We start from the raw sequence: 21,446 nt of genomic DNA, 5'->3' as shown, positions 1-21,446 counted from the left end.
ATGGGTGGAAATGGGCCTCACCAGAGTAGAGGCCACTTCTGACATTCATTTGCTATTGAGATGTCTTTATAATGAGGTCAGGGAAAGAACCACTTTGAGGACAACGAATAAATCAAAGCCATTTACATTCTCTGAAGTGTGCATGTAGCCCTCAATAGACTCGAAAAAAAGAAAGAGAAGAAGGAAGAAAGGAAGGAAACAGAAAGAGAGAGAGAGAGAGAGTAAAGAGAAAGGAAAGGAAAAGCAAAGAAAGAGAAAAGAAAAGGAAAGAAAAGAAAACAACTAGAGTCTCAAATGGCCCAATGCGCACAGGCTGCCTACTATTGCACAAGCCTATGCTAGTGCTTGTCTGTGGGAATTCAGAGACAAAAAAAAAAAACCCCAGAACTTGGCAGCACCATGGGTGTTCTTTCCAGATGCAAAAAAAGATTTGTTTTGGACAATACAAAAACTGCTTTTTTCCTCTAACAGAGAAGAATATGTAGCTTTTAGCTAACTGGTTAAAAACAGGTTCAAAGATATTTTATTTGTGCCTTTGTGATAGCACAGCTACTCCCTGCCAGCTGAACTATGGCAAATTCAGAAACTGAGCAGATGCAGATAAATTTTTAAGTACAAATCTCTTGCTATCTGAACACCTGTTTCTTGCTATCTGAGATGCAAGGACCAAAGGTAGTTTTAATAACAGGAGATAACGGGTGCATTTTTACCTAAGGGAGGGGTTAGCTAACTTCTTCTGTGAAGGGCCAGGTAGAAAATAACTTTGGTTTTCTAGCTCAGATTTTTTACACAACCCTGCAGTTGCAGTATAAAAGCAGCTACAGGCAATAAGTAAATGATTGGGTATGACTGTATTCCAATAAAACTTGATAAAAAGGTGTGGTACTAGACTGATCTGAGTTGAGACTTAAATCTACCGTAACAGGATCACACCTGTTACAAATGGCAAAAGTTTTGATAACATAAAATGTTTGCTTTCACTGTTTTTAAAAGATAAGATGTGGCCAGCCAAAATGAAAATTTTTGAGTTATACCATGTGCAATTCAGGGTAAGGACATTTTAGGTATACTACTAAAAAATGCCAATCTCCCCCCCCCCCCGACTGTTTATATTTTAATTAAAAAGATGTGGATTAAAAAATTGACTTAATTGTCACATGGCTCTGAAGTGGCCCCAGAGAGGTGTGAATGGGGCCTGACCCCCAGGGCTCCCAAGCCCCTTCTTTATACTGTAACTCCTTATGTGCTCTGTTCTTCCACTTTAAAATTTTTCTCAGAAAGGATCCGGTTTAATTATTGACTGCAATATATTTTTATGACCCTTTCCCTCAGACTTTTGCCCCCACATTACATGCCATAATATAACATTTGATGCAAAGAATATATTTCGATTCTGAATCATAATAAGGTTAAATACCTGTGAATCCCACCTACCAAATAAAAACCAGCAGAGTATACCTTGCATCTCTCTTTGACTTTGTCTGACTTCAGTTCTTTATTATACAAAGCAACAGCAGTTTCCACATCCTCTATGCTCTGCCTTCAAAAAAATAACAGGTTTACTGAGATACTTTCCACTAACACAAATTTACCCTTTTAAAATGAACAACTCAGCAACTTTTAGCACATTCACAAGGTTGTGCAGCCAAAACGAATTCCAGAACATTTTTATTACCCCAAATGAAAGCCTGGACCCCATCATTCACTAGCCTCCCTCCCTCAGCCCCTGGAAGCCACTAATCTACTTTCTGACTCTACTATTTTGCCCACACTAAGCATTTTATGTAAAAGGAATCATATAATAGGAGGCCTTTTCCATCTGGCTTCCTTCCTTTAAAAAGATGCAATTAAAATTTTTTGCTAAAAATTTACATATTTATTGTAGAAAATGAAAAATACATAAGAAAGCATGATTAAAATTTAAGTACTTATCCAGTGATAACCACTGTTAATGTTGGTATAACATCTGTAGAAATTATTTAACAGAATTGGAATCACTATACAGATTATTTAGAATCTGTTGACTCAAATATAGTGGGCACGCCTTTTTCTAGTTCCTTTAAATATATTAGTACAAAATAAGATTTTTAAGCTTGATTCTCCTAATGTTAGAAACCTGCATCATTTCCAGGTCTTTTAAAATAATTTTAAGTAAATAAAACTGTAATAAACGTGCTCAAAACTGTATCTTCATAGGCATACATGATTACTTTCCTGAAACACAATTTCTGTGTTGAAAGGCACACTCATTTTTGAGATTCCTGACACATATTTCTCCTGCAAAAGGCAGTATTCATGCATACTCCCACCAACTGTGGAGTAGAAATCTCATTTTGACCATTTCATCATTAAAAGAAAAATCTTCCCAAAGTGGATCTCACATTTTCACTTGTATTTCTTTGATTACAAGTGAGATTGAACAATTTTAGTTTAGTTTAGTTTAAAAAACAATTTTAATATTTTTGGTTATTTATAATTACCTATCATGACTGTTGGAGATTAAAAGAACATTTCCATTTACATGTAATTCACAACAATATGCTCAAGGATCTACGCCCATAGATGGCCTGCTGACAAGGCCATCTTGAATGTCTACCACCACAGACGGTGCTGCTGACAAGACATTTGAAATTATGGAAGGCAGGACCATCACTCTGCGTCCCCTGGAGACCAGTGAGGGGTGCAATGATGCACAGCTGGGGAGGGGTGTGTGACCTTAGGCGTGGCCATTCTCTGGCTGGGAACCCAGGAGCCTGGAGTCCTTTACTCACTTGAAATAGGCCCACACTCCAAATGTTTAACTCCTCAGTCTTGTCCCAACACACTCTGTACATTGCCCACCAATGTCCCCAGCCATACAGGCCTGAATCCTATCCCTCCAGCACATCAAGCACCTTTGAGTTCCAACCCCTTGGACTAACTGTTCCCTCTGCCTGGCAGTCCTTTTATTCCACCTCCACAGGGCTGGCCCTGCCTGGCCTTCTGGCCGAAGTGAATGCCCCGCTTTCTCAGACAGGCCTTTCTTACCTGGAGCTCCACCAGGTTCTGCTGCACAGTCCTGCTTAATTCCCTGCTCAGCGCATGGGCCTGTTCCCCTGCCCTCCTCTTTCATTTGTTATCTGTTCCCTGACCCTTGACCCAGCCTCTTCTAGGAGGTCTAGACTTGGTTTCGGAGTACCAATATCCAGCAGCTTCCCAGCGTATGTTTGTTAAGTGTTTGTATGGATGCATGAATAAAACTAGTTTGGTGACTATACCCCAACCTTTAACTAAAACTAGTTTGGTCATTCTGTGATCAGCTCACCTAACTGAGAGTCTCAGGTCAGGGTTGGAAATGTCCTGCATCAGAATTGCTGAGAGGCCCACCACTGGCCACAGCTAGGTATAGCCCTGGCAGTGGTGCCCAGTCCCAGCACCTCTGTCTCTGCAGCCTCACCAGGGTCGGTCCTGCTCGGGCTCTCTGTCTCTCACTTCCTCTGGCCTCAGGGCTTGGGAGAGAAAATGATAAAGTCCTCAAATTTTGATTCAGCCTTGGTTAAAATTAAGAGGTAAAATAGGAATCACAATGTTATGTGATAGGATGATTTGGGAAGAGAGCTGTTGAAAATTAAATTTTCTTACTAAATGATCTTTACTGAATGACTTTACTTAAATAATCTTACCAAGGGAAAGATAAAGAAGAGATGGTTTCTATACTAGTGACTACAGAAACTCTGTGAAAAAAAAACACAAGTCAGGAAGACAAAGGTCTTACGTGAGTTCAAACCATGGAGCTTCTATGACACATCATAAAGCACAGTTCTTCTGTTTAAAAGTTTCGTGAGAAGGAGCAAGGAGCTCCTTGGACTCTTCAACTATTACCATGGTTTTTCAGTTTAATCTTTAGGAATGAAGTGTTCAACTATGAAGCATACCATGGTAGCAAAGCTTGTAAAAACAGGTTTGTTAGAAGAAATAGCATTTATTTACTAATCTATAGAATATGTTATAAGAAAATCTATGTGCACTTAAGTAAACTCAAGAGCCTTGAGGTAAATCACCCTGTCACACTCTCTGTATGCACATGTGTGTGGTGTAGGGCTTTATCACAGAGCTTCAGCACCGCTGGGTTAGCCTTGCAGGATGTGTGAGGTAACCAGGGCCTCTTGCACAGTAGGCCCCATTATCTGTGGTTTGCTTGTCATGGTTTCAGTTACCTGTGGTCAACCGCAGTTGAAAAATATTAAATGGAAAGTTACAGAAATAGACAATTCATAAGTTTTAAGTTGTATGCCACTCTGAGCAGCAGGGTAAAATCTTCTGCTACTCTGCTCTATCCCCCAGGGTGGGACATGAACCATCTCTTTGTCTAGTGCATCCACATTGAATAAACTAATGGTCATTAGTCATTACATAGCCACCTGGGTTATGAGATGACTGTTGCGGTATTGCAGTGCCTGTGTTCAATCACCCTTATTTTACTTAATAATGGGCACAAGGACCAAAGAGAAGCCACAAAGTGCTTTCTTTAAATGAAAATGTCAAAGTTCTCAACTTAATAAGGCATTTTTTTTCCATCTCACATCACAAGAAACATGGCCTAAATGAAAAAACAGATAAAAACTCTAGAAAAATAACTAAACAAAATGGAGATAAGCAATCTATCAGATGTGGAATTCAAAACACTGGTTAGAAGGATGCTCAAGGAATTTAGCGAGGACCTCAGCGGCATAAAAAAGATCCAGTCAGAAATGAAGAATATACTAATTGAAATAAATAACAATTTACTGGGAAACAACAGTAGAGTGGGTGAAGCTGAGAATCAAAATAATTTGGAACATAAGAAGCAAAAAACAATGAATTACAGCAACAAGAAAAAGAATTTTTAAAAAAGAGGATAGTATAAGTAGCCTCTCAGACAATTTCAAGTGTTCCAACATTTGTATCATAGGGGTGCCAGAAGGAGAAGAGAAAAAGCAAAAAATTAGAAATCTATTTGAGAAAATAATGAAAAAAAATTTCTCTGATTTGGTCATGGAAATAAACATACAAGTCCAGGAAGCACCGAGAATCCCAAACAAGTTGGACCCAGGAGGACCACATCAAGACAGACACATCATAATTAAAATGCCAATGGTTAAAGATAAACAGAGAATCTTGAAAGCAGAAAGAGAAAAGCAGATAGTCACCTACAGGGGCATTCTCATAAGACTGTCAGCTGATTTCTCAGGAGAAACTGCAGGCCAGAAGGGATTGACAAGAAATACTTAAAGTCATGAAAAGTGGGGACCTATAGCCAAGACTGCTCTACCCAGCAAAGATACCATTTGGTATTGAAAGGCAGATAAAGAGCTTCCCAGAGCAGAAAGAAACTAAATGAGTTCATCATCAGCAAACTACTATTATATTAAATGTTAAGGAGACTTATTTAAGAAAAAGTTTATCAAAACTATAAACAATAAAATGACAATAAATACTTATCTATCAACAATTGAATCTAATAAACAAAGTGAACAAGAAGAACAGAGACAGAATCATGGATTTGGAGGCATTCTGATGGTTGTCAGATAGGAGGGGATATAGGGGAATGGGTGAAGAGGTGAAGGGATTAAGAATTACAAATAGGGACTTCCGCCAAGATGGAGGCATAGGTGGAAACACTGTGCCTTCTCCCACAACCAAGTTTGAATACAACAAAGGTTTGGAGAAACAAAGACACAACCAAAGGACAGAAAATTGAATTATACGGAAGTCCGACTACATCTAACCGTTCAACGGGGACGGTAAGAGGGGCGGAGCCAGCAGTGAGCAGGGTCAGGCAGGACCGGGCCCCCGACCCAGGCTCGCAGGCAGACCGGAACCATTTGGGGTGCGGGGCAGACCGCGGGCGCATATTCGCGCACAGTGAGACAGACCACGCAGGCCCCAGGGGGCGAGGGCTGACGGCGGTGGCACACTCGCGTGCAGTGGGACGAAACGCGTAGGCCAGGTGACGGCAGCAACTGCGGCACTGGTGAGGGCCAGGGCGGCAGGCGGCAGACGGGAAGCCATTGTCCCTCTTTGACCCCGCCCCCACATACAACGTCACAACCCAGCGACTTAGTTGCCCTGTTCTAGTGAACACTTTAGGGCTCTGATCCTGCTACGGAACAGGCACGAACAGCCCAAAAGATGGCGCAAGAAGAACTCAAAGTCCCAGAGCCAATAACTCTAAGCGACCGAGAAATTGCCAGCCTCTCAGAAGCACAATTCAAGACACTATTTATCAGGATGCTCACAGAACTGGTAGATTATAGTCACAAATTAGAGGAACATATGAAGGCTAAACTAATTGAAATGAAGGGAGATGCACAGGAAACCAATAGTGATGGAAAGGAAACTGGGACTCAAATCAATGGAATGGACCAGAAGGAAGAACAAAACATCCCACCAGAAAGGAATGAAGAAATGAGAATTCAAAAAAATGAGGAGAGGCTTAGGAACCTCCAGGACATCTTTAAACGTTCCAACATCCGGATTATAGGGGTACCAGAAGGGGGAAAGAAACAGCCACGAGTGGAAAACGTATTTGAACAAATAATAAAGGAGAACTTCCCCAGTCTGGCAAAGGAAATAGACTTCCAGGAAATCCAGGAAGCTCAGAGAGTGCCAAAGAAGTTGGACCCAAGAAGGAACACACCAAGGCACATCATAATTACATTAGCCAAGACCAAAATGAAGGAGAGAATCCTAGAAGCAGCAAGGGATAAGGGGACAGTCACCTACAAAGGAGTACCCATCAGACTGTCAGCGGATTTCTCAAAAGAGACCTTACAGGCAAGAAGGGGCTGGAAAGAAGTATTCCAAGTCATGAAATCCAAAGACCTACAGCCAAGATTGCTTTATCCAGCAAAACTTTCATTTAGAATGGAAGGACAGATAAAGTGCTTCTCAGATAAGGTCAAGTTCAAGGAGTTCATCATCACCAAGCCCTTATTATATGAAATGCTAAAGGGACTTATATAAGAAAAAGAAGATGAAAAAGATGAACAGTGAAAGGACAGCAAACACACAGTTATTAACAACCACACCTAAAACAAAAGCAAACCAAGAAGACAGCTAGATCAGGAGTGGAACCATAGAAATGAAGAACACATGGAGGGTTAGAAACAGGGGGATGGGAGGGGGAGAAGAGGGGAGAAGGCATAGAAAATAGCATAGATGGTAGAAAATAGATAGGGGGGAGGGCGAGAATAGTGGGGGAAATATAGAATCCATAGAACTTGAGACACGTGGTTATAAACTAAGGGGGGGGAGAATGGTGGGGGAGGGAGGGTGTGGGTGGAGGGGTTTGAAGGGGGGGAATAGAACAACTGTAATGGTATAATCAATAAAATATATTTTAAAAAAAAGAATTACAAATAGGTAGTTACAGAAAGCCATGGGAATGTAAAGTATAGTATACAAAATGGAGTGGCCAAAGAACTTACACCCATGACCCATGGACATGAACAATGATGTGAGGATTGTCTGAGGGAGTCAGGGGTGCTGGGTGGAGGGGGGAAAAGGATAAAACCTGGGACAACTGTAATAGCATAATCAAAAAAATATAATTTTTAAAAATTATGTTTCTCTTAAGAGTCAACTTGGTTATCCTCTTATATATTTCTTTCTTGCTGCTATAAACCTGCTCTGACATTCTAACTTTTAACACTTAAAATCTGAGGCCTTTAAAACGTTAAAATTCAGTCTATTAAAACTTGCTAAAAGTTATGGATTCTAGTTTTGTGGAGGTAGGCCAGATGTATGTAATCCCTACCTATGCCTCTAACCAAATAACTCACCAGTGTGGCCACGTGTTCCAGGGAGGGCAGCCAAGCAAGGTACCACTGTGAAGTCTGGGGTGGCTATATCTAGCCAAGCTCCCTGGGGAATTTTGCAGAGATTTACACCAAATTCCACCCCTCTGCCAGAGTGTGTTACAGGCTACCAGGACAGGAGAGAAATGACAAGGACCTGTAGCACCACTCTAGTCACTGTCAGCTTCACAACTGCAAACAGCACTAACGGTTTAGTGCTAGAAAGTCCGAATCAGCCAGGGACCTCTCTCAGCTCCTTCTTACATGCTCCCTCCGACTTCGCAGCCACCAATAGTGCACTGAGCCCTCCTTCTGCATCAGAGAAAATGCTCAGCTTTTACACGGTTCATGAGTCAGGTCTGCTCAGTAATCTCCCTTTTGCCATACATAGGAAGGAGATTACACAAGGGCGAGGACTGCTTGGGGTCTCTCAGAATTCTGCCTATCACATCTACCATCCCGGCCTTCTGTCCCTTCAAAACCCTCACTCTCTTCACACTAGAGATGGACATTTTTCTGTCCACACCTCAGATGGGAACTAAAAGCAGACAAGAAAGGGAGATGTAGGGGATCTGTGGGTGAGGTCTACCCCTGGTTTGAGACAGGGCTAACATGAACCCTGACGGTTGTGGCTCAGTGGGTTGGGTGTCATCCTGCGAACCAAAGGTTGACGGTTCAATTCTAGGTCATGGCACACGCCTGAGACCCAGATAGGTTCTCTCCCTCTTATTCTCCCTCTCCCCCCTTTCTAAAAATGAATAAAAGTTTGTTTTTTAAAAGGAGATAGAACTAACAGGCATAAGAAGCACAAAGCCCAGGATTGAGAGCAATTTGCAGGGACTTTCTGGAAATCTGGCTTTTTCCAAAAAAGATTCAAGGAAATCTGAGCTGAGCAGAATGTTGGGAAGGATCTTCCCTCTGAGGAGTGCCATGTCAATGCAGTGTGGACCTTGTGCCCTAGCAAGTGCATGCCTATGGCCTTATACTCCACCTCGGTCCTGGGACAACCTCAATATGCCACAAAGCTCCATCTGAGCTCAGTATGTGGGTCTGGACTGCTGGCCGCAGTTTTCAGTGCTGCTAAATTGGACAGGCCACCTTGTGTTAGTAAAATTCCAACTGATATTATCACTAAAGCGATGACTTCCTCTTTCTGACCTCTCCGGCCTAGTACCTGGTGTGAGACAAACCTAATGAGGACACAAAGTCCTCACCTCCTTCAGTGAGGAAGCCATCACTCAATGTCCTCTCTCCATCTTTGTGTTAGAATTCCATCTGCACACCCAACACACCAATCCTCCTCCCTGCTCTACTTTTCTCCATAGCATTTATTACCAGTTCCTCATACAGTGCCTACTCCACTTTCTTATTGTGATTAACGACTATCCCCGTGAGAGGTACACCCTGTGGGCTCCCTGTTTTTGCCTATTTTCATTTCATTCACTGCCAACTTCCCAGCACCTGAACTATTTATTTCCTGGCACTGAATAGGCCCCTCAGTAAAAATTCATCCAGTTAACAGATGAAGAGTTTTGACATGATCTATCACGCTATTCACTGTTAGGACAAAAAGAAAGTTATTTTAAGAAGTGCACATGGCTACTGGGTTTCAAAAAGCCTGTGAACTATCTGAGTTTTCTACAATTTATTTTTGGCTTCCTGAGTCTGAGAGAACAAGATTTAGAAGGCTTATGAAGCTTCTTAGGTGAACAGGTCTAAACAGAGGATACTTTATGAAGAGTAAATAAATCAGATACATAGGCTCTCTACTTATCTCTAAATTTATAGAGACTTAACAATGAATGAAAAGTACTTCAGGCAAATGTGTTTTGGGTTTCATCAAACATAAAATGCTTTGAAAATACATTTAAAATGTTCACAAAACAAAACAAAAACACCACGGCAGCTGGAAATACTACTCTTGCTGTTAGACTAGAAATGTCCTCCTTAGCCCTGGGTGGTGTGGCTCAGTGGATTGAGTGCCAGACTGCAAACCAAAGGGTCGCTGATTTGATTCCCAGGCTACACACATGCCTGGGGTTGCAGGCCAGGTCCCCAGTTGGGGTCGTGCAAGAGGCAACCAATCAATGTATCTCTTGTCCATCAATGTCTCTCTTCCTCTTTCTCCTCTCCCTTCACCTCTCTCTAAAAATAAATAAATAAAATCTTAAAAAAAAGAAGAAATATCCTCCTTAGAATAGGCCGAAGCAGAGGGTGGATGGAGGAGGTAAAAGAAAAAACAATGGGTCAGAAGTAGGTTTGTCCTCTCAGAGCCTCCATTTTGGTCATAAACATGACTAATTTTCTTCATCTTTTTTATCAGAAAATGAAAAGAAGATCATGTAAAAGGTACAGATACAAGACTGTTTTACTCTTGGGTACAGTCTGATTTTAAGACACTTTGCTGCTGCTGATACAAATAGACTCCCTGCCCCGCTACTTTTTAACCCTCTGAGCTGGGTCTTGGCCTAGCCTGTTCTCATCCTTGTTTTCTTCTCATTCTCTGTCTAAGGTCTTGAGGCTGGAAAAGGGGTGTTGTGGTGCCAGTATGATCAAAATTTTTAACAAAATGGGGTAAAGGTATAGGAAAGCTGGGACTGAGTAAGTAGAAGGGTGTGTGTGGGAGTTAGCAATTTTAAAGGAGGTATCTAGCCCTGACCAATGTGGCTTGGTTGGTGGGGTGTTCCCCATGAAGCGAAGGGTCACTGGTTCGGTCCCCAGTCAGGGCACAAGCCTGGGTTTCAGGTTTGGTCTCAGGTTGGGGCGTGTACAAGAGGCAAGAGATCATGAATGTTTCTTTCTCTTTGTCCCTCCCCTTATCCTCTGACCATAAATAAATAAATAAACAAACCTTTAAATAAAAGAAATAAAGAGGGTGTCTATTCAATAGGAAAAGTAAAACAACTTCTAGAGGACAACAGAAAAATATTTTCATTACCTTGGAATAGACGAAATTTCTTAAACAGGATACAAAAAGCACTAACCATTAGAGAAAAGACTGATAAATTAGACTTAACTAAAATTAAGAACTTTGATCAACAAAAATTCAAAACACCCTGAAGAAGATATTTTCAATTATACATCTATTGGACAAAGGACCAGTACCCAAGATATATGAAGGACTCCTGAAAGCAGTAGGGACAACCTAATTTTTAAAATGGGTAAAAAACCTAAGCAGGAATATCCAAAGGAAACTACCCAACCGTCTAATTAACCTGTGAAGAGGTGTTCAACCTCATTAGCCAGTAAAGAAATGCAAATCACAGTTACAGTGAGACACCACTACACACTCAACCAATGACCAAGAATAACAGGACTGACAACACCAGTACTGATAAGAACGTAAAAACAGATCTCTCACACATTGCTTCTGGGAGGAAGCTTGTAGAACTGCTTCAGAAATCTGTCTGGCACTGTCTAATGTATGTTCTTGATTGCATGCCTACCCTGTAGCCCACTAATTCCATCAGTCACTGATTCACAGGAATGAGCACATACGTGTTCCAAAGGACATGTGCACGAACATACCAGCACTATTTATCATAGCCCAGACTGGAAATAACCCATCTGGCCATCAATAACAGAATGGATAAATAAATAATGGTATGGTCATATAATAGGTTACTCAATGGTAAAGAAAATAAACTATGGCTATATGCAATACAAATGGATAAACCTATAGGTTTATATGGCTAAACCTACAGCTATAGGCAACAAGCTACATGGATAAATCTTAATACTGTGTGACGAGCCAGGTCCAAACATTATAGACTTTACAGAAAACCACGAAGGAAAGCATCAAGGGGACAGCTGTTGTTGGGCATAGTGAGGGCTGTGACTGAGAAGCCAGCCATGCTCTGTTTCCCATATCTGTGGGAACCATATCTGTGGGAACCAGCCATGCTCAGTTTCTGACGAGATCGGGTGTATTCAGGGTGTTATGGTCACAGACTTGGTTTCCAGATGTGAGCACTGATGACATGGTTCTCACTTCATAATTCATGAAACTAATTTACATTTGATGCACTTTTATCTTTGTGTACATATGATACTTCATAGTGAAAAAGCTTGAACTTGTATAAGATACTACCTTCTTGTCTAACTTTCACAGAAAACAAATACTTTTCTGGTAAACTGAAGCACCCAAACTAAATGCAAGCAACTCAAAGTAAAGAGAAATTTTGAAAGCTCAGGTATATGGGACCTTTAGGTGAGTTAGGAAAAGGTACCCTTTTGGGGAAGATGCTTCAGCAAAGCTGTCTCCTTAGGCAGATGCAACCTGCTGGATGCCCTGGTTGGGGGTTTGGCTCTCCTCTCACAAAGGGAAGACAGCCCTTCCCACGACACAGGGAGCGTGGCATTTCACAGCACAGTGGGTGGGATGCAGTGCAGACTGGCTTTTGGTGCCACTACCTCTCTGTCTAGACACATTTGCACAGCGCAAAGACAGAAAAGTCTACCTGGCTGCCCCACCTAGGAAACTGGCAAGATGACAATGACATGCCCACTGGCCTCTGCAAGCCTATGCACACACAGAGCACTTCCTGGCACAGACAACCCCATCCAGAGCTGGCTAGAGCTGGACGACATGGCCCCTTACTTCGTAGCCTTCTGTTTTCTTCTGGCACCACTTTAGCAGAGCGTTGCGCTTAGAGCCACCGTATTCCCGGGCCAAGGCAGCCAGAGGGTCTCTTCTTTCCACACTAGTTAGGAAGAAAAAAGAGCACACAGTAAAGAGAAGTTCTGACAAATTAACAAATTGTCAGAGCCCTCAAATACATAAGAAATAAATAACTAGATTAGAAAAGCAAGTCTAGGTCATTCCGGTGAGACTGAAGAAAAACAACCAAATCAGTCATATTAACAATACATTGTTATAATGTCTCATGGTATGAAAGAAAAATTAAGTTATGTTTCTCGGCTATTGAAGTCTAGAAAGATTTTTTTATTTTTCAATCTATCTGTTGCTTTAGTCATCTAGTCTTTTATTTATTTATTTAAGTACAGGATTATTTCAATGAAAGATGCCTAAAGAAAAAACACTTTCCATGTTTTCAGGCCACACCACAGCTACATGTTGTATAAAGGTAGGTTAGAAGGGCTGCTTATGGGGAGGTGATGGGAATGGAAATGAAAGGCAAAAATCAATAAAGATGACTCCTGCTCTAAAGGTGGCATAGTCCTCAGTTCATGGTACATTAACTGAATTTTGAGCTTCCATTTGGCCAAAGGAAGTGATTTTACCCAATACTATGGCATTCTGAGAATAAGAGTTTATGTGCCCCTCTTCAATTTCTCTGTAACAGTTCTGTTACCTAAAATTATCCGAATTCTAAAAAGGGACTTTAGACAATACTGTTCCTTCCATGAAGAATGCAGGAGAGGGCAATGGTTCTTCTGCCCCAGGGGAACATCCTCCACCCCTGGCTCGGTGTGCAGGAGCAGAGCAGGGGGCAGGATGTCTCTGGAGTAGCAATTGTAGCAGGCAGAGAAGCAGGATTTACTCCTAGATGTACACATCATCAGGGCACAAGAATGTTCGTAGCAGCGTGGCAGGCAGTGGACAGGCCTAAGCACAATAAGGATGATGGGCCAGTTTCAGAAGGTCACCAGGGCAGAAAGTCTTGGGTGCCTAGCAACTAGCAACACTGGGAAAACAAGAACTTCATCCTGAGGGTGACCTTTCCTCCCCTAGCATATTCTTAGTCACACAGTTCAGACCCCCTGACCTTTCATATCACTGGTCAAGCGGTTTGAACCATGCCCTGACCTTTCCTCCCCTGATATGTAGGTAGTCGTGTGGGAGACTCCCTTGGAAGAGGAACAAGGGTCTGCCGAGTGGCCTTATGTGACTCCCAGGTGGGCCCTGGTGCTACTACCCCCTTAAGCATTAACCCTGAGGGACCACATCCAGGCCTCTGTTGTGTTTCGCTCCAGGCCCAGAAAAACAACAAAACCAGACAAGCAACACCATGCTGACCTCAGGACCAGCCTCACTGACTAATGACCCCCTGCCCTAACCAAACCCTGAGGGGACACACTGGGAAAGCTGATGAATATTAAATACTGAGATCCTTGCCCTGGGACCACCCCCTAAACTCCCTGCCCTTAAAAGCCCTTAAAAGCTATTTCCAGAGGAAGCAAACCTGCGCCTTGCCCCACCCCCAGTCCCCCAGGCGGGTTTTTCTTGCCTCTCCTTTCCTCTGAAGCCCCAAGGGCCATTTTTGGCCTCTGTAACTTGTTTCCTGAGCCCATTTCTCCTATGATTCACTTTTTCTACCTCTGTGACTTTCTTTTTATTTATTTATTTATCTTTAGAGGGGAAGGAGAGAGGGAGAGAAACATCAATGTATGGTTGCCTTTCGTGCGTCCCCTGCTGGGAGTTGGCCTGCAGGGAACTGGCCTGCAACCCAGGCATGTGCCCTGACTGGGAATTGAACCGCGATCCTCTGGTTCGCAGGCCTGTGCTCAATCCACTGAGCTACACCAGCCAGGACCTCTGTGACTTTCTAAATAACCTTTATCTCATAGTTTGAGTCTTGGCTCTGAGTCCTAGCCAGAACACGAGTACAGAGGTTGCTGAACTGAGGTCCATTTGCCAGTAACAACTGCTGCTGTTTTCCTGCCAACAGCAGCACTTTTTATAATAGTAAACATTGGAAACAACCAAATGTACATCAGGAAAATGGGTAAACTGTGGTATATAAACTGTGGTGTATATATATATATATAATAGAATACTATATAGCAATGAAAACCAATTAACTGCAGATGTATGCAATAACTTGAATGATAGCAGGAACAATTTTGAATTAAAAATCCCACAATGTTTCTATTTATACAAAATTGTAAACATGCAATTTAAGCAATATATTCTTTATATTGTTTGGGCATACAAAATAGATGGTGAAACTGTAAAGAAAAGCAAGGAAACATAAAATTCAGAGTGGTAGTGACCTTAGAGGGGGGCTAAAAAGGGGCAGGGAAGGGACGCAAATGGGGAAGGGGCTGGTAGGAAATTTCCAAAGTGCTAACAGCACTGGCTGGTGTGGCTCAGTGGACTGAGCACTGGTCTATGAACTGAGATTGCTGTTTTGACTCCTGGCCAGGGCACATGCCTGGGTTTCAGGCCAGGCCCCCACCGGGGATATGTAACAAGGAAACTGATGCGTGTTTCTCTCCTTCTCTTTCTCCCTCCCTTTCCCCCTCTCTGACAACAAATAAAATCTTTAAAAAAAAGTGATAATAATTTCCTTAAACTGGAAGGTAGGGTATCCAGGTGGATCTCCAGTGTGTTGATATTCCTTATACCTTATACATATTTTACTGTTATTTTGTACCCATCCAGTATTTAATAAAACATTAAAAATGATTTAAGAAGGAGTAATGGGATAATTTTAGACCGTTGGCAATCTGAATCGTGGTACAGAGATTTTAAGAAAAACTTTATGCCTGAATTAAAATTTTTCTTGTGTAATCTGATGAATGCTTTTCCTTTTGTCTGACAAATGTGTAAACACAAACCCAGGAGTTTCTGTGGTCAGAGCTCTGTTAACCATGGAGTTGTGGCAACTCTGCCTGTGTTCACGATGCCAGGCTTGCTCTCCTGCATTTCTCAGAGCGGGATTTCTAGCCTAACAAGTTAGGGGATACTGAGATGAATGTCTGGGAAAGACTTTTTGTGTGAATGGATGACTAAAACATTTACTGAGGTTTTCTTTAAAGAACAGAGCTAACTAGATATGATTGCAAAAAATTAATAATGACAGGATGAGAACTTCCAAAGTAATTTCTATCCTGCCATTGGTTATATTCATGGCCTCACTGACATAAATATAAAATTAGGTAACAAATTAATTTCACTAATTTAAGCTTTCATGATTAAGGGTATAGTATAAATAGCATATTCATACACATACAGCCTTTTTGAATACATTTCTGGCATAAAGCAAAGAACAATTTCAGAATAGCACTAATTTTGGTCCTTAAAACCTGTTTTGATTATTTGAATCTCTTGCACATAAACAAGACCAATATGTAATACCTGGAGCTTCCTGGAGCTTTAAATTAAACCTATGAATGATATGACTTCATCACTTTGGGCCCCATAATAGACTACACCCAAAGATATGACAACAGCTGAACTTTGCAGACTTTTACAAAATCCTTTTAAAATATTCATAATGGCAGTTATAGTGTCTATTATAAAGCCATTACTCCTAATATACCCAATTCTGCATACTCATGTACCTACCTATTCTTAGTGTATATTGAGTAAAATGCTATGTGTTGCATAACTCAGGTTGAGAATGATATAAAAATGTAAGATGAAGTATCTATTGTCTGCTAAATGATAGCCTATATGAGGGCAGAGGCATGCATACTATGCAACCATGAATGACTGGGTTGGCCAGAAAGTCTATTGAGTTTTTTCCATAAAATAAAAGACACATTTTCATTTTCGCCAATAATTTTACTGATTTGGATATTTTCAGTATGTTGCTATCTCTTGCTATTGACTTCTAGTGGACAGAGGCCAGGGGTGCTGTTAAACAGCTTCTAATGCATAAGATGGCCCACAGCAAAGGATTATTTGGTCAGAATGTCAATAGTACCAAGAAACTTCACAAACCACTTTTGACACATTCAATCAGTCACAGCACCTTCTCCATACACTGCACAAATCCTTTTTTGTGTTTCAGTTGCATTTTAACCTTTTTCCCCCTTTTTTCTTCATCAATGTGTGGTTGCCTTTCATGTACCCCCTACTGGGGGTACAACTTGAGTCACAACCTAGGCATGTGCCCTGACTGGGAATTGAACTGGCGACCCTTTGGTTCACAGGCCAGTGCTCAATGCACTGAGCCACACCAGCCAGGGCTTCATTTTTACCTTTCTTGAAATAATAAAGCACAATATGCCAAAAATGTTGGGTATCTTCTTCCATCTTCAATATTAAAATGGCTACACAAAAATGCATTAATTTTGATACGTTTTTTTAAATGCATACTGATGTGACAGCTGTCACAATACAATCTAACCAAACTGTTTTGAATGAAGTTAAAGACAACTGAGTACTACTAGAGCCACTGTAAGGAAAACATGTAACAGATTTTTTGGCTAACCCAATAAATACCCAAATGAGTGTAAGATACCAAAGGCAAAGAAAAGGGTTGTTGGTGCTAGCTAAGACCTCATGCATCGTTTGACCCTGAAGGAGAAATGGTATTTAGGAGTGAAAGGACAAAAGGAAGATAACTCAGGCTAGAACCATGTAAGCAGTCAGAAATGCTTGTGTTATGTTGCAAAGGCCTGGAATAGAACAGACTCTAATGGAAGAAGAACGGGCCTCAGAAGTATGGACCAAAGTGTAGACATAGAGAAGTGGGAGGTGTGTGATGTGGCCTGTGCAGGAAGCACATGGTGTTTTAAAAGACTGACTTGCCACAGAGGGTGGACAAGTAGCTGGAAGAGGTCACCAGGAGCACTGGAAGGGGAGGAGGTGGCAGAGATGTGAGAGCAAAGACAGGCCTCTGCAGTCCATGTGCTCCACCTCCTATTTCCTCCCTTGCACACCACTGAAGCACTCTCTGAACACTGGCGTAGAAGTGCTCCTCCAACTTTTCTTACATGCCATTGTTTACTATACCACTACCACCACACAAATCAGAAACAGAATTCTACAGACTTAGTGGTTCCCACCACTTTACCAAAATGAGGACAAACATCTTACTTTGGCAATGAAGACCATTTGCAACATGGCTCCAACCTGCCTTTCAGTTGTAACAGCCCAACTGTCCACCTCCCAGCACATGTTGACTGGATGCCTATTGTACACATGCCAGAGTCACTGCCCTAACAAAGCCCACAGGCTAGTCTACCCAAACTACACCAGCCACCTTCCCCCAAGCCTGGATCCAGCGCTCCGCATAATGGTACCAGTAGGCCCACTGGTAGAAAGGCTGCCTCCTCTCTCCAGCCTTCCTGATTTATTGACCCACAACCCCTGCCCCCAAGCACTTGCCTCCACTGCTCTTCCTGCAGCTTTTCCTTCACTCTGCATAGGGCTACTGTCCCCTCCTGCTGCAGGCAGCTACTGTGACTTAACCATTTGAATTCAGGAAATATATGCAGTGCCCATAGGGATAAAACAGAAGGAAGATTATGAAGCTCTCACCCAGGGTGTTTCTGATTTTTCACTGTTGAAAACATGGTACCTGAGTTTGCTTTGTGGTTTCAGGCCCCTGGGAGAAGTGCTTAGCAGTCGAGTGTTCCTGAAGCCCAGAGAGGGGGGTCTGCTCAGTGACTCAAGTGAGGGACTCTTACGGAGATAGGGGTCTGGTTTCAGGTCCTCGGCTCGTCCCTTTAGAAGATCTGTGTGAACAACAACATAACCTTCATCTCCTGAAGAGAAATGTGAAATGTGACTGGTCTTTGTACTTGTTTTCTCAAGTACAATACAATTCTCATTTTATTCCCTAGTACAAACAGGTAACAGACACAGATATATATAGATATAGGTTGTGAATAAGTAATACAAATGCAAATAGGGAAATGGTATTTTCTAGAAAAAGTTCTTCAGGCAGAACGAACTACATAATTCAAAGAGACTAATGCCAAATCAGCCCCGTGTTAAAAAATTACTATGAATTTCAAGATGGCACCAGGGAGCATCCACCCTACACCCTTATTAGGAGCCTGTGCAATTGCACAGTTCACATGCCCATGAAGCCAGCTCTGTCCTCAGGTCAAGTACTTTGTCTTCATTGATGGGCATCTGAGAGAGAGAGGGCTAGCAGGAAGATGCCTAAAGGGATGGTCAGGTCACAGATGGCAGCAGGCAAAAAGCTGGGAACCAAGCATGATAACCATTTTACATGTGAAAGAAATCTTACAATCACAGGGCCAGACTTACTAAAATTAAGTAAAAATAATTCCTCTAAGGCTCCTCTCTGCTGTCATATTAATCTGAGTCAAAACAAGCAATGAAACTGGTTGACTCCTTCCTATGATATTTCTTAACGGATCACAAGAGTATAGAGTGGAAGGAAATTTCTGGATTGCCTGGTTTGTCTTTACAAAGGAAAGGGGAGCTTGGAGAATTAAGCAACTTGCTTAATTCTGCCACAGGCAGAGCCGACAGTCACCCTCTAGGATACCAAAATTGTCATGGAAGAAAATAATATTAGCCTGGTTAGTAGCCACCAATTATGGGTAGTAAAATTGGGAGTGAGGCTAATTAGCTCAGAAGAGCAGAGAAAAAAACAGTTTACATCATTAAAGAAAACAACAAACACAGCACATCAATTCCCTTTCTGCAGCTTCTGATGACCTCAGTGTTGTTGAGGCAGCATGAAAACAAGCAATTTTCTCGTGTAATCCTTTTCAGTTTAGTAAATAGAGTCGCCCAGGTAAACAGGTGCCTGGCAGGGCAGAGAGGGTGCATGGTCAATGAACTATTTACTTCAAGGCAATCACTGTTGCAGTCTTGGCAATGGCACTGACCTTGCCAGTTAAAAGAATGGTTTCTCTACAGCAAGGGGAAATTTAAAGTTGCAGGAACAGAGAAGACATAAATATGACCAAAAGATCACCTAATTCATTTGAAAATGGTTAAGACAAATTTTGTCCTAGGCACCAAATTTTTCGGACCATAAGACGCACCTAGGTTTTAGAGGAAAATAGGGAAAACAATTTTGAAGCAAAAAATGTGGTAAAATATTGAATAACATAAATAACATAATATTTCACCAATGTAAATGTAAACAGAACTCAACAGCAGCATTAACAACCATTATTCCTCCCAAATTGGGGGAGGCATATCTTATAGTTCAAAAAATATAGTATTTTACTACAATAAAAAAAAGCTTGCCTAGATGCACAGTGCTATGCATGTAATCCAGTTATTCCCAATTTTACACTAAAGAGCAAGTGTGAAGAACTCAAATCAGGCAATTTTCAATGCTTTGCTTGATGTCCCCTCTGCTTCTAGTGAAGGTTCACTCCTTTGCACAGGGTGACGATCTGCTCGAGGCCACACTCACTCCTTCTGTGCTCTTCTTTCTTCTACTGATCTCAGACCTCCCACTGGTCTTTGGTTATAATTACCTTCCTCCTGGAGGTCTTCACTATGACTCAAAGTCCTACCTGAACTTTTGTCACTTCCTTATGAAGCCACTAATCAGAGCAACCTCCAGCCTCCATACCAAAAAGGCCACACTGTAGAAAAAATTAGGAAAAATCCTATCCTGGTCCTTGAGCTGGTTAAAAATCCCATCCTGGTTCCAAAGCTGTTAACATCCTCTGAGAGAAATGGCATATCTGCATTTATGAGAGGAGGGAAGCACAGTACAGAGAGGTGGAATAACTGGGCCAATGCCAGGCTGTAGGTGGTAGGGCCAAGATCCAAACCCAAGCAGTCTCACTCCCGTATCCCCCCTTAGCTGCTACTTCACACTGGCCCTCATACAGGGAGGTCCAGGGGGAGTGGAAAAGTGACGTGGTGAGGACTATGGATTACAGTGTCAACATCACCATCAAGAAGGGGATTTTTAAAATATGTGTATGAGGATTATATTCAAAGACAAAAATATCTCATAAGAAGCCTACTTTAGAAATTATGGAAGCAAAGACTTTCAGAGTCAATTGAGATTTTTTTCTTAAAATATTTTTAAAGATATTCTCCTGAGATTCAGTAAAAAACAAACAAAAAAACTCCTAAAGTCTGATATTTCTCCCACACACAGGCACACTGAGAAGTACAGCTAGCAGGAGACAGGATCTAATAATGTCTGTAACACACATACATTTAGAGTTTGAAACTGTTTGGAATAAGTGCTGCTGATTTTTTCTATGCTCAGTTTCACACAAAGTTAACCCCACATAAAAGTAAGTCAAAGAAGTACTTCATATTTAAGACAATTTACCTGAGAGGGGAAGGTCTGGAAGATCCAAGCGCGGAGTTGCTCCTCTGCTGGCAGGCCGCAGGCTGCTGTATGTTGAATGCCTCTAAAAACCAAAGGGCACACCAGCATAGGTGGTCTTGAACATGTGTATGTACAATGGTTCTCAAGCTCATTAGACTCAATAGGGGCAGCTTTTAAAACAACTTATTAGTTTGAATAGATAATAAATGCAATTGGCACAATTCTCAAAAAGGCCAGAAAAGACATAGAATTAAAAGAAAGTCTCCCTTTCATTTCCATCACCTAGTTCTTCTCCCTGTGGGTAATCATTATTGATCAGCTTTGTGAATATCTCCCTGGAATAGTCTGTGCATATTCAAGGATATGTATAAAAATACTGTTTTTAAATGGCCAACAGATATATTGGGTTGTTTTTTTCTGTAAAATGGCTCTAGTAGTGCATAGTTAGTTGTCTTTACCTTCGTTCAAAACAATTTGTTTAGATTGTATCGTGACAGCTGTCATATCAGCGTGCACTAAAAAAACTTACCAAAATTGGTGAATTTTTGTGCAGCCACTTTAATATTGAAGATGGAAGAAAATATGCAACATCTTTGGCATATTATGCTTTATTATTTCAAGAAAGGTAAAAACACAACTGAAATGAATAAAAAGCTTTGTGTAGTGTATGGAGAAGGTACTGTGACTGACTGAACATGTCAAA

At 41.5% G+C, this 21,446-nt stretch overlaps 1 protein-coding gene across 1 annotated transcript in view; it reads right to left on the bottom strand.

Annotated features, from left to right (window-relative positions):
* SPECC1 (sperm antigen with calponin homology and coiled-coil domains 1) overlaps window positions 1-21,446 on the bottom strand; it is a 168,956-nt gene that overhangs the window by 46,131 nt on the left and 101,379 nt on the right. The window contains exons 7-9 of the mRNA XM_037068800.1: window positions 20,744-20,825; window positions 18,035-18,191; window positions 12,418-12,520 (exon numbers count right to left, since the gene is read on the bottom strand). Coding sequence (XP_036924695.1) covers window positions 12,418-12,520; window positions 18,035-18,191; window positions 20,744-20,825 — 342 coding nt within the window. The remainder of the gene's footprint in view (window positions 1-12,417; window positions 12,521-18,034; window positions 18,192-20,743; window positions 20,826-21,446) is intronic.

This window comes from Sturnira hondurensis, unplaced genomic scaffold (assembly GCF_014824575.4).
Source record: "Sturnira hondurensis isolate 20B ecotype Veracruz unplaced genomic scaffold, ASM1482457v3 Scaffold0018097, whole genome shotgun sequence".
Classification (NCBI taxonomy): domain Eukaryota; kingdom Metazoa; phylum Chordata; class Mammalia; order Chiroptera; family Phyllostomidae; genus Sturnira; species Sturnira hondurensis.
This window is presented reverse-complemented; position numbering and strand designations above follow the sequence as displayed.